The following is a 14,222-nucleotide window of genomic DNA, read 5'->3' on the forward strand; positions in this document are numbered from 1 at the left end:
ACTGGTGAGGTGATTAGTACGATTCAAAATCAAAAGTTGTTAATACATTACATAGAAAAAGTGTAATATATGACCAGATCTGTTTTAATGACCTCCAAGGAGCTCTGAAGTCCTGGTTTATCAAGACCTCAGTTTTATTATAGAACTAATGTAAATAGACCTGACTGAGTCCTGACTGAGTCCTGACTGAGTCCTGACTGAGTCCTGACTGAGTCCTGACTGAGTCCTGACTGAGTCCTGACTTAGACCTGAATGAGTCCTGACTTAGACCTGACTTAGACCTGACTTAGACCTGACTTAGACCTGACTTAGACCTGACTTAGACCTGACTGAGACCTGACTGAGTCCTGACTGAGTCCTGACTGCATCCTAACTTAGACCTGACTGCAACCTGACTGCAACCTGACTGTGTTCTAACCGAGTCCGGATTGAGACCGGATTGAGACCGGATTGAGACCGGATTGAGACCTGACTTAGTCCTGACTTAGTCCTGACTTAGTCCTGACTTAGTCCTGACTTAGTCCTGACTTAGACCTGACTTAGACCTGACTTAGACCTGACTTAGACCTGACTTAGACCTGACTTAGACCTGACTTAGACCTGACTTAGACCCCATTTATCCCTATCTTTTAAACTAAAAGTCTAGCACAGTTGCAGGTTTGTTTACAGCTGTCTTCCATGATATTAGTGCTGCCCAACGAAACAGGTCCTGAGTCGGGTGTGACTTTGGCAAACAGGAAGATTCACCAGACTTACAACAACTATCTGAACGAGACACAAATGGAGATAAACCACACGGGAACAACATTATATTTGAGATTACGAAACTCTAAATTCACAACACAACTCTTTCCTAACAATTCACAAGATGTTTCACAATTTGGTGCAGCATTTCACGCTACCACATTCTGAAGCGTTACATATTGCTGAAGAAAATATAGATGACAAACTATAAAACAAACTAATTTATGCCACTGACACGATAACTTTCAAGCAGGATAATCCCCCAAAATCAAATTCTAAATGTGTAAAATTGTTAAGAAAAACATGAGTTGCAACAAAGAAGAATGAAGCTGGATCTATAATCAGTAGGGCTGTGCAAAAATACTGAAATATCGATATATCGTATCGTTTAATGTGATGATACAGTGTCAATATTGGGGACTGCCGTATTGATATATCACCAAGAGTATTTTTTGGTGTATTTTAATAAATTATTTTGTTACAACTTACAGTTTTGTTGTTTGTTTATAGGAAGGAAACTCGTTCACATTGCAAAAAATTATATCTAGGGTAGAATGGCTTAAATTAAGAACATGACTTCATTTGAGTAGATTCTACCAAAGTCTTTTTCTTAATTCAAGCAACATTCGATTTCAATTCTTATTTTAAGGACAAAGAGTTGTTGTTTTTCTTATTTTAAGTGTAGCAAGTGTATTTTCAAGTACAAAAACTCTCATTTCGCTGATAGGTAATTATACTTGTCAAGTGAAATTTCCTCAAATCATGATAAAACTTTAATTCAATCTTAACTTGGCTAGATTTTTTTTTTTTTTTTTTTTTTGTGGTGCATGCGACACATTTCACATATTCACTGTTTAAATGATTAAAATGGGTGTGTTTCATATTCACTCTGCACAAGAAGACTTTTAGCAACACAGCAATGATTTAGCCTTTATTTTTATGTAACCGTATCCAATCGAAAGCTCACTGTATCGAGGTATGTATCGTATCGGCAACTTCTTAATGATACTCTAATAATCGGTCATATAAGTTAGAAGCTGTAAGATGTTTGACCTTCAATTGCTGTATGGTACTGCAAAAAAAAAAAAAAAGTACACACAATACAACTAGAGCCCCAAAATTGTTGTATTGTTTCATTTTATACATCCTGAAAGATAAGTATAATTATTGTAACGGGCCTATGTATAATACTTTACTAATGACCAAGCTAATACTCGCACACACAACACAGGTAAGCGGGTGGACATGTCTTGCCCATTGACACAAGGACAGTATGCATTGCCAGTCAGTGTTGGGGAGTAACAGATTACATGTACCAGAGTTACGTAATCAGAGTACAAATTATGAATAACTGTATTCAGTTACAGTTACTGTTTCAGTGAGTAGTACTTGGATTACAGTTACTTGGTTGAAATAAATGGATTACACTGCGGTATTTTCCTGTTTTCATATTTTGGGCTATATCCCCTTTTTTTTTTTTTTTTTCGTAATTCCACACATTGCCGGACACTAAACCAAGTCTAAACCAGGTCTAAACCAGGTCTAAACCAGGTCTAAACCAGGTCTAAACCAGGTCTAAACCAGGTCCAAACCCGGTCTAAACCCAGTCTAAACCCGGTCTAAACCCAGGTTCAAACCAGATCTAAACCAGGTCTAAACCCAGGTCCAAACCAGGTCTAAACCCAGTCTAAACCCAGGTCTAAACCAGGTCTAAAACCAGGTCTAAACTAGGTCTCAAACAGGATTTAACAGGACTAAACCATGCTGCGCGGACCATGTCTCCTCTTCTATCAATAATATTTTTAATTTGTTGAAGTAAAGTCAGGGCTTTTTATTTTCTTTTAGCAAACAAAACATCTTATGTGAAGATATTCTAGTCTTTGCTTCTCTACAGCAAATCAAGTAATCCAAAGTATTCAGATTACGTTACTCACTTTAAGTAATTTAATGGATTACGTTACAAACTACATTTTGGTGTGTGTAATCTATAGGGGAATACATTTTAAAAGTAACCTTCCCAACACTGTTGCCAGTATACGGAATTGAAAACCTAATCTGTAAGGTTTTACTACGCCTTGCTTTGACAGTTTGCATGACAAAACCTGACACCTACATCTGGGTATATCAAGTCCCTCATTTGAACAAACTGGCACCACTAAACAAATTTGAATGGTCCTATATTACACAAAATTGACTCGTGAGCTTTAATCCGTGTTAGAATGTTACCTTGAGTTGTGTTTTGTTTATCTTACACGTTTGACTAACCTTTTATTATTAGTCTGCCTACATTTCCAGAGCTCAAAATGCTCTGTTCAACCTTGTGATGTTACAGTGACATTTAAGATTTACTTCAGTAGAAATCAGCAATTCCAGGGCTGAAATTATCCAAATTAGTGGAGTGAAGCTGTATGGAGTTTAAATGCACAGTGGAGCACTTGCTGTATTACCACGCGACATCACAAGCTTGGACAGAGCGTTTAAAGTTTCAGAGAAAAACTAAAAATGCAGGGTTTGTGTGTTAAACATGTTTGAGTGAAACAAAACACAACTCCAGGTATGTCTGTGATGAGGAAACAAGAAGACAAAGCTGCTAAATCATGCTATTTTCTGATCTATAAAATGTGTAGTGCCATGCCGAAATTGTCTAAAATGCAAGAGACAGGATACAAAGTAAAATATAAACACAGAGAAGTCATGCAAACTCCACGCAGAGTCTAACCTCACTGAAAAACAGATACATGAAGCAATCTAACCCAGAACCTCAACATAAAAGGGGCAAGGACACAGGCTCACCACTCTGCCAACAATACCATGTGATGATAAAGTTCACTTGAGGTGTTCCCCATCTCATATAAGGGTGCATGGGTTCACGCTGCTTTGCCAGGATCCAGAAGTGGGCTTGTCTGTTGACTTTCTCACATTACCTTATCCTCAAGGAGTGGCTAGAGACAGGTTTGAAAACAAGTTCCATGCAATACTATCTAAAATAAAAGGTGTGGGGGGGGGACTCTTAAAACACTCCAGGACTTGTACCAAACCAAACTTGAATGGGACTATGGAAATGCTGTCATACTTCAGTGAACAGCTTTTGTATATATGAATTTGAGATTTGTAACTTTGAATGAGCAGTTGTGTAATAAGCAACTTAAAACGGTGTGCTCTATTTACTTAGTATAAAGAAACCAGGTGCATGCAGTTTGAAGTAATTTAAAGGGTACACAATGTAAAGCATTAACAGTATTTGAACTAGCTTGTCAAATAGCGTGACGAAGAAATTATAAAAAGTAATGGGTTGTTAAACTAGCCCTTGTTACGATAGCTTTTGATTGTTGTTTCCTCATTACAAACAAACCTGTAGTTGTGTTTTGTCTCATTCACACATGTTTAACACACAGATCCTGAACATTTAGGCTACTGTATTTTCTGCACTATAGGGCGCACTTTAAAGCCTTTAATTTCATCAGAAAGAAAGACTGCACTTTATAATCCAGAGCGTCTTATATATAAATTTATTGGGGTGTCTTAGTACGACTTTAGTAAACCACAAAGCCACACCCTCTGCAGCATTACGGCTCCCATAGTCAGGAGCATCACGGAATAATACATACTGTAATTATTTAATATCAAAATGCACCTGTCAAGAGACACACTTACAACGCCCACTTTAAACTCAAGGCTGTTATAAAGTTAAAGTGCGAGCTGCGTGGGAGCAGTGGATGAGAGAAGGAGAACACACATTCACCAAGACAGAGAGACAGCGCCGAGCGACTTACGCCATGATCTGCCAATGGATCGTGGACGCCTGGGCTAAGGATCAGTATCAACTGTGGTCCGAGCTTTCACCAAGACCAGAATCATCACTGAACTGCCAGGGAACAGTAACCACACTGACTCGGATAATGACGAGAGGGACTGTTTGAACAATTATGAGTTATTGTGAATACACTAACAATTTAGTGCTCTCAGACAGTATTTTCTTTACACGTTACAACTGAACAAATTTGAGAGATATTGTGAACGTGTTAAATAAAGTTTGACTGACTTATCTAACTGTTGTGTTTCGTTTAATGCGCCTTATAGTCCAGTGCGGTTTATATGTGAAAAAAGTTCGATAATAGACCATTCAATGACAGTGCGCCTTATAATCCAGAGCGCTCTATTGTGTGGAAAATACGGTATGTTCTTCGCAAACAGAAATTGGTTTTAATTCTAAAATTATTCTATCAACACAAACATTTACATCTATAGTAAAGGTATAGGTGTTTTGTGGAGTGGGTAAGACCTCTGCAAATACAAGGACTGGATGGAATATTTTTTTAAAAGTGTATCCATACATCTCCAACACTTCGTCCAAAATCCGGACTGTCCCTTTAACCCGCTCTCCATGATCCTGGTGTTTTTATTCCGCTATTGTCCATAAATAAATTCCTATTCCTAATATTGACCTGGCGCCATATTTGGTTCCTATAACCGCCAGCATCTTGAGCTTCATTTGACTGGAGACGAACGCTATAGGTGACGTCACGCTCCCTTAGTCCACTTCTTTACACAGTCCATGTTTGTGGCTCAGTACAGTGAGTCTACCTGAAAAGCCACGCCCTCCTCTACAAATATGTTTCTATATTTTACGTTTGTTTGTTACACCAAGGATTACACGCGTTGATCCAAGCCTCAACCTCATGCCTGGATCTGAATATGCCCCTGGGGGAAAAATAACTGCCCTCCCTGGAGTAATCTGACAGAGCACCAATTTTCTGCCCCACCCTCTCGCGAAGGGTGAGGTGGAAAACTGGAGAAGGCGTTCGGGTAACAAAGCTGAACAAAAGCCGAATCTAAGCGTTGCATGGAGGAAAATCAAAGGGAACAATTATAGATAGATACATTTTCCACCCTCTACAGACAAAATGCAAATATTCGTGCTGCTACAAGACATAGTAATTTGGACACCTACACTTACACCCTTGTATGTGTTCAAAATATGCTCTGAAATTGAAATTAATATGGATTGAAATATTGCAAATATAATTGTTGCACTGAACTGAAAATCATTTTTAATTTGGGAAAACTATCCAAATTTTCTGACAAGCTTTTCAATTGCGATTCATTTATTTGTTTTCTGTTTTAATAATATAATTCTGTTCAAAGTTCACATTCTAACCGCATACAGAAGAACTGACAAAAGGACTAAAACATGAATAGACGCGTTAATACAAGAATCACATTTCACAGATCTAAATTTGTCCTAAGGGATAAATAAAGTTATTAAGTTGATTGATTGATTAAAGGGCTCATATTACGCTATTTTCTGATCTATATTGTTTTGTGTTTCATTCACACATTTAACACACAAACCCTGCATATTAAGGCCGAGTTCTTCTCTCAAACAGAAAACACTCTTGTGGCGTCATGTGGTAATACAGGAAGTGCTCCACAGTGCTTGTAAACTCCATAAATCTTACAATTTCCATACACCTTGTAAACTCCATACACCTTTCCAATGTCTACTGGACAAAAGGTAAGAGGCATCACAATGTGGAACAGAGCATTTTGAGCTTTGGAGATGTACACAGACTAATAATAAAGTGGTACTCAAACATGCATGAATGAAACAAAACACAACTCCAGGTATGGTTTTGATGAGGTAACAGCATTATAATTAGGGGTGTGAAATTATTGCGATTAATTAATTACAGTCATATTTAGCGCGTTATGTTTTTTAATCGCGTTAATCTCATTTTTAATCTCTAAATTTACTGTTTCTGTATGCGAGTTGCCTTATCATAAAATCTGTTTTTATGTGTTGTTGGTACAATAACACATCGCTCCCACAAAGAATTGTAATTTTCATTCCCGTTCCTGCCTGCATCTGTGATAAACCTGCACATGTCTGATCTCTGAAAACATCGCGACACAGACACAGAACAGACTCACCTTCAGCATCAACATCCTCTGTCACAGAGAGAACATCTATATTCCACTGAGTCATGTCCCTTAGTCTGACAGAAGCTGAACCACATCAGCACAAGAGCGTTTTTTAATTTTTTAAATTTTCTCCGCTTAATTTATGCAGATTAGCCATGCGGTTTTAAGTTTCTTTTCTGTGAGACTTGTGCAAAGCTGCATTAAACACATTCTAATGTCAAACGGGCTGATGTGGCTCTAGAGTGGTGATGGTTTATATGTTGTAAAGTTGAGTTTATTTATGCAGATTAGTAACAGTAACAATAATGATGACACTGTGGAATGTAAATGACTGCACCTCTTAAAGTTTGTTAAACAATAAATGACTTTATAAAGTCACTTTTTTTGTTGTATATCAGTCCTTTGATGTGCCATAATGTAATAATGAATTTAAATAAAAATACCTCAAGTTGAGGCTTTTCTCAGCAATTTTTAGGTGAGATTAAAAAAGAGATTAATTAGATGAATTAATTATAGATCATAATTAATTAATCTCTCAATTTTTTAAATCTCTTGACAACACTAATTATAATATGGCTTAAAGCTTTGTGTAGTATGGGCCCTTTAACTACAGGCTTAGCAGTTTTTATGTAGAATAAGCTTTTGTATATTTTGTCATTTGTATAGTACAGGAAAATTATTGTACTTCAAAAATCGCAGCCTTTGATTTGCCAATTGTGTCCATTCAAATTCCATCCTTGCATTTTTTTTTCCTTATCCCGGCCTAAGCGGGGACTCCCAGACTTCCCACTCCCCAGACACTTCCTCCAGCGGGACCACAAGGCACATCTATTCAAAACGCGATTTCGATTGCAGTTAAACCTGCAGCCGTAGCGCCGACCACTTTCCAACTGCTCACGTTGCCTAGGTAACATTACAACCTGCTTTTGTGTTTAGACTTCCTTAAACCAAAGACCTTTTTATTTTTCATTCCTGTCACACCTTTGGGATTTCCCCTCAGATTCCTGAATCGTATCCAAAAACCTGGTCACACCGCGCGCAGGCCCCGGTGGCAGTTTCTCACACTTTTTTTTTTTTTACAGTGCGTTTTTACAATGCGTTTTAATAGCATGTGTGTTTTATAGTGTGTGAGTGCAAACATCATCAGGAAGAACAGCTGCTAACAGTCCCTTCGAACAATACAGCAGTGTACAGAGCTTTAAGTGCCATGAAAACTCCAATTATAGTTAGGAAAATTTAAAAAAAAAATCTGAATTAAATACCAGAACCTTATTTCTCTGAACCCGTAATGGAATTTGAGCTGCACAGTGACAAACACTTGCCTGTTCTGTTTTTGCAGTTGTTTTAAAGAGCCCATATTATGCTATTTTCTGATGTTTGGTATAATATTTCCTCATCTAAAACAGACCTGGAGTTGTGTTTTGTTTCATTCACACATTTGACACACAAATGCTGCATATTTAGGCTGAGTTCTTTTCTCAAGCTGAAAACACCGTGTTCCACCGTGTGATGTCATGTGGTAATACAGGAAGTGGCCCACAGAGCTTTTAAACTCCACACACCTTCACTAGAATCATTTGGATAATTTCAGCTCTGGAATTGCCAATCTCTGAGCCAAAGGTAAAAGGTAGCTGTTAATTTGAAAACTACTGCTTCATGACATCACAAGGTGGAACAGAGCATTTTGGGCTTTGGAGATGTAGACAGACGATTAATAAAGTGTCACTCAAGACGTGTGAATGAAACAAAACATAATTCCAGGTCTGTTTTTGATGAGGTAACAGCATTATAACATGACTTAAAACTCACAAGAGTCAATTTGCATAATATAGGACCTTTAAGTAGAAATGATCATTATATCTAGTATCTTAAAAACAAAATAAAAAGGTAAGAGGACATAAAACAGCCAAATTAGTATAGATTCTTAGTAAAACATTAAAATTATTGACTTTAAAAACATATTGCACAGTTCTATACCAAATTAGCCATATTATGAAATAAATGGAGTAAATGGTTGACAGAGTAAGGCTCTGGGATTAATACAACAGTGGCAGTGACATTGAGTTAGTACAGTCACCAATCAGACACAACATTAAGACCACTCGCTGAAAGGAAGAATTTCATTGCGTGATAAATTTAGATTGCAAGGAAACAAGACAATGTCATCTCAAATCCAGGTTTAATCCCGATTTAGTCCAGGGTTTGGCCCCAGTTTAGTCCTGATTTAGTTCAGGGTTTAGTCCAGATTTAATGCAGGGTTTGGTCCCGCTTTGGTCCCGCTTTGGTCCCGCTTTGGTCCCGCTTTGGTCCCGCTTTGGTCCCGCTTTGGTCCCGCTTTGGTCCCGCTTTGGTCCCGCTTTGGTCCCGCTTTGGTCCCGCTTTGGTCCCGCTTTGGTCCCGCTTTAGATCTGCTTTAAAGCTGGTTTAATGCCAAACTTGTAGGCCTTTTCCATGCTACAGTAATTAGAATGTACCAGAGAAGCTTTAGCCCCGGCAGTCTAGCCCCGGCAGTCTAGCCCCGGCAGTCTAGCCCCGGCAGTCTAGCCCCGGCAGTCTAGCCCCGGCAGTCTAGCCCCGGCAGTCTAGCCCCGGCAGTCTAGCCCCGGCAGTCTAGCCCCGGCAGTCTAGCCCCGAAGTCTAGCCCCGGCAGTCTAGCCCCGGCAGTCTAGCCCCGGTAGTCTAGCCCCGGAAGTCAGTGGTCAGTTTGGTACCACTAACACATTTCAGATTGTGATAGAAAAGTGTTGCGTGGTTGTCTCAGGGCAGTGGTCGTAATATTAGGTCTGATCGATGTATATTGTTAGCGTTAAAAAAAAAAATTAAAAGGAAACTTTCATTCAGTTATTAACATTATGTGCTTCTATGCAAAGTTACACAGTGAACAGAGACAGTGAGTAAAAAAAAAAATACAGGAAGGTGCAACCATCTAAACAGTGACATGTGATAATTATAAAACAAAAATCTAACGTGATCAGGGGATTAGTAATACATTAAATACTGGTTGATTAGTGCAGGTAAAATACTCAGGCAACATAATACTAAAAAAGAAGACTGTACTGTAGGCGGCGTAACTGAATGAAATGTGAAATTAGGATATGAAATTATGACAATATTTTTCATTTGTTTGATTAGACAAAAACAAGAATTACTATATAATAAAGAAAAAATGAAATACATTTCTTTGAGTACAATGTATATTTTATGTATACGTATTATATTTTTAAACTATGAGTCCTCTATTGAAAGCAAGACCTATCTCTGTATGAGGTAAACGTGTTCAAATCAAATATAGCTTTTCTAATGCTGTTTTATTCTTAATTACAAAAACATTGCACGTGATGACCAAGTAGTTAAAGTTATAATCTGGCGTTTTGGTTCTCAAGACGATCATCCAATCAGAAAGCAGAATGAGTCTCACGGGAGTCTCTCATTAGGGATGCCAATTTCAGGGCTGAAATCCAGTTGGTTCAAAAGACTCTCTTTGATCTGAATCCTCACTACCTAAACCCCAGCACCTGCAGCCAGACATCAGAGCTAATGCTGCCTGTGCTCTGTCTGCAGGTTTAGGCACCGAGTACACTTATGATTGAAGAACCTTTTTTAAAACGGTTTACCCATCTTTTTGGATTTTGAATTTAAGGTTAAAACACATGATCTTAATAAAATCAGACTGCATTTGTAGGAAATAACAGTTTGCAACGATTGTAAGATAGTATACCTAGAAATGAACTACACTGATTGATTGAAGCGAACTGATTATAGTAATTTAATCATTTTTCATTAATGTAGGCCTTTTTACATGCACTGTTTTAGTTGAATCTCTCCTCCACAGAGTACGTAACAATAATAACAGGTCTTCTGCGTTTTTCATTTGTCTCAGTGCTTTGGGTAACATCATTCACGGCCACTTCTGATTGGACGATATTTGTCTTTTTAATCTGAACCAAGCTTTCTGATTGGATAACAGTCGTAGTTTGAATCTCAACTAAGTTTTCCGATTCGCCGTTGGTTTGGTTCTTTAGTATCTCCACGGACTTTTCTGTAATTTGTTTCTCCGGCTCGGATTTGGATTTGAAAACCGTGATGTTTTTGGTGTTAAAGAGGAGCTTGGAAGAGGTATATTTGGGTGGTCCCGGCGGGCTTACCCTGAATGGGCTGTTGGGGACGCTCACTCCCGCCCAGGACACACAGACTGTATGTTTTAGAGCTGCAGAGGGAGTGTAGGAGCAGGAGTAGAGGCCGTCTCCTTTAGATACAACCTTCACGTCCACAGGCTTACCCTCGGAATCCTGGGGGAAAAAAGTTTAATATAACAACATATTAATCCATTTGTAACTTAGAGTAATTAGAATTGTAAATAAAAACAATACACAGATCACTATACTAAAATTTTAACTAATTCCATACTAAAAAATACTCAATACTGATCCATGTGCAAGAAAAAGCCCAGCTACAGTTAAAAGAAAATGGGCCCCAAATCGACCCTTGAGGAACACCTTGGTAACTGTCATGACAAACCTGATATCTGATCATTGTAAACATCATTAATTCATCACAATTTAAAGAGAATTTAAAAACACAAAGCAAAGACAAAAGAAGAGAGGGAGGAGAGAGAAGGCTGTAAAAGAAAGAAGGGACAGAGTGAGAGAGACGGTGAGGGGCAATATTACAATACATGGCATAATTATGTAGTCATGCATGAAGAATACAACAGGATTTGTTGTAAAACTAAACACCGTGCCCTGCCTTAATAATAGAATCCCTGGTTACATTTCTAGTGATGTAGATAACTTTGCATTGTACTTAAACATGAATAAAAAACTGTGCTTTTAAATTGTCCATAGCAGTATAGACGCTCATGCTTTGGCGCTTACATGCACGCCACATCAAGACTGGGACTAAATTGGACAAAATCAGTAAGCGCAGCCATAAAAGTTCATAAAAGAGTCAGTGGAGATTTGAATCCATTATTTAACTTTTTAGACTTTGTGTATCTTACCTGAGCAGTGATTTTGAGTGGTCCATTTCCAGCGTCTTTAGTGTTTACAGTGAACTCTGCCAGTTTGTTTATGACACACCCAGACTTCTCCAAACCAGGACCATACGCCTGGACCTGTGGAGAAGGAACACATGTTAACATCATTGTGTCTGGACTATCTTTTTGTTTTACTTTATTACAATACACTAGTATATTGAATCAAAATTACATAGACCATGACCCTTTGAGTCAGTTCAGCAAACATGAATGAAAATAAAAATTAGGCTATTCAAACTAGGCCTGTTTACTTTTTCTGGGTAACTCCTGTGGCTGTCTGGTGTGACATAGGCCATGAATGAACTGAGGAGCAGCAGTAGAATTTAACCAGGACAAAACCTGGTCTAAACTAGGTATATTACAAGACTAAACCAGGTCCACACCAGGTCTAAGCAAGAACAAAAACCTTATGTCAAAAAATAGGAATTAAATGAGAACTAAACTGGGACTAAGCAAGGAAAAAACTCAGGTCTAAACCAGGTCTGAGCCAGGACTGAGCCAGGACTGAGCCAGGACTGAGCCAGGACTGAGCCAGGACTGAACCAGGACTGAACCAGGACTGAACCAGGACTGAACCAGGACTGAACCAGGACTAAACCAGTTCTCTCTCATTTACCTTCTCTGCAAAGCTGTTGTGGTTATCTGGGGTGATGTAGGCCATGAATGGACTGAGCTCGATGTCCTCCTCATCACAGGTCACATGGACGGCGTACTCCCCGGGCTCCGTGGGCCAGTACTTCACGTCACATGACCCATCGTTCTGGTCCTCACATTCGATCTTAGCCTGGGACGGGCCCTCGATTGCAAAACCTGCACGGCAACAGTCCAAAACACAAAGTCTTACATATTTGAAATGTTTGTGTCAGTTATTTATATGATCAGCAGATCACTGAATCATTGCTAAAGTTGAAATCATGACCAGGATTAGTTGAATCTCTTTGGATGGTGGTAAAAATTCTGGATTTTTTTATATGGTATTTACTTGGATTATTTTGCTGTATATTATCCATTCATCTTTGATTTTTCTAAAGATGAACAGAAACATACTTTTTTTTCCTTCTATAGAGTAACAACTGCTAACATTTATTGTTTTGGAAATACTATATTTACCACAAACAGCATATTAAAAGGTTTAGTAAGTTGCACTTTTGCTATTGGTACTTTGTGTCTCCCCTCTCCCTTTGCTCTCCATGCTAAGTTACTCCCCTTTTGAGCGCTATCACAACACAATCAGTTTGCATCCCACTCATAAAACTGCTACATATCACATCAGGTTTGTCAAGTTGCTGTGTGCTGTTTTGTATCATGTTTTTGTATATTTTTGGAGAGTTGTCGTGTGGGAGCATGGGTGATGTAGGCTTGTGGGCGGACAGAATTTTACAGCTAACTGTAAGGAGGGTTTGAATAGGGCCTGGGAGATATCACAAGATGACTCAAACATGCATGGGTGACATCTAAAACCTCTTAAGGCATGTTTTGGATGAGAGAATGTTCTACTCTTTAAATATATATGATTAAAAAAAGGATCAATCAATATGACTTTTTTCCTGCTTGGGTCAATAAGTCAATGCAGTGTCAGTAAATGAGTAATAAATAAATGATTGTTTCCTCTCATAGTTAACACTATTCGTATGGACAGGACTCTTAGGTTTCATGTCTGATCAAGATGTATTTATTGACACTGACCCAGGACTCCCACGTCGGTGCCGATGGACTCCACGACGAAAGCAGCTGGTTTTCCCACAGTCCCTCCCTCCAGACCAGGACCATAGGCTCGGATCTGCTGAGGACCTGCCTGGGGCCCCACCGAGACCTCAAATGGACTGAACAGGCAGAAAATCAGACAAGCACCCATCTATTAACCAGATTATTTATGATCAGGCTCTGAAAAATGAATTAATTACACAAGGCAGTTTACTTTCCAAGCATTACTTTCCATGTGAAATCTATCCAGGCTTTTAACTTCATGTACTTAATTTTTTGTTTTTGGTAAACGGTCACATTTTTATACAGCGCTTTTCTACCTTCAAGGCACTCAAAGCTCTTTACAACAAGGAACCACTCACCCATTCACACACACATACTAGGGGTGAGATGGGTTGCCTAAATGTCTTGCCTAAGGACACAAAAAAGCATTGATCTGTGGGAGATGGAATTACACCACCAACCTGTGGGTCAGTGGGTCTGACCGCTAAACCAATGATGTTTATGTTGAGAACAGGATTTGAACTGCCAACCTTCAGGTCAGTGCACAAAATGAGTTACTGTCGCATACAAATAGGTGACCACAAGGGTATGTAACTGGACATTTGCTGTTTATGAACAATTTTTTTAAGACTGGTCAATAGAGTAGAGCAACACTATTTTTACTATTTCGTGTTTTGTCTGACCTCTTGGGGATGTGCTGTCCTCCCCATGTGATGCTGATACTGTATTTTCCTGTAGTTTTGGGGTGATATTCATAGTAGTAGACTCCGTCCTGAGAGGAGACCAGCTTCACCGGCTCCTCCACACCCTCTGA

The 14,222-nt window shown here is 38.8% G+C and overlaps 1 protein-coding gene across 1 annotated transcript in view; it reads right to left on the reverse strand.

Annotated features, from left to right (window-relative positions):
• The window catches only part of LOC110157711 (filamin-B), a 115,378-nt gene that overhangs the window by 41,818 nt on the left and 59,338 nt on the right, over positions 1 to 14,222 (reverse strand). Inside the window, 5 exon segments of the mRNA XM_055159537.1 lie at positions 10,812 to 10,955; positions 11,666 to 11,779; positions 12,318 to 12,511; positions 13,388 to 13,524; positions 14,092 to 14,218. Of these exon segments, the coding sequence (XP_055015512.1) occupies positions 10,812 to 10,955; positions 11,666 to 11,779; positions 12,318 to 12,511; positions 13,388 to 13,524; positions 14,092 to 14,218 (716 nt within the window).

The sequence above is a fragment of the Boleophthalmus pectinirostris genome, unplaced genomic scaffold (assembly GCF_026225935.1).
Source record: "Boleophthalmus pectinirostris isolate CB_2022bp ecotype Guang Dong unplaced genomic scaffold, ASM2622593v1 HiC_scaffold_23, whole genome shotgun sequence".
NCBI classification, from domain to species: domain Eukaryota; kingdom Metazoa; phylum Chordata; class Actinopteri; order Gobiiformes; family Gobiidae; genus Boleophthalmus; species Boleophthalmus pectinirostris.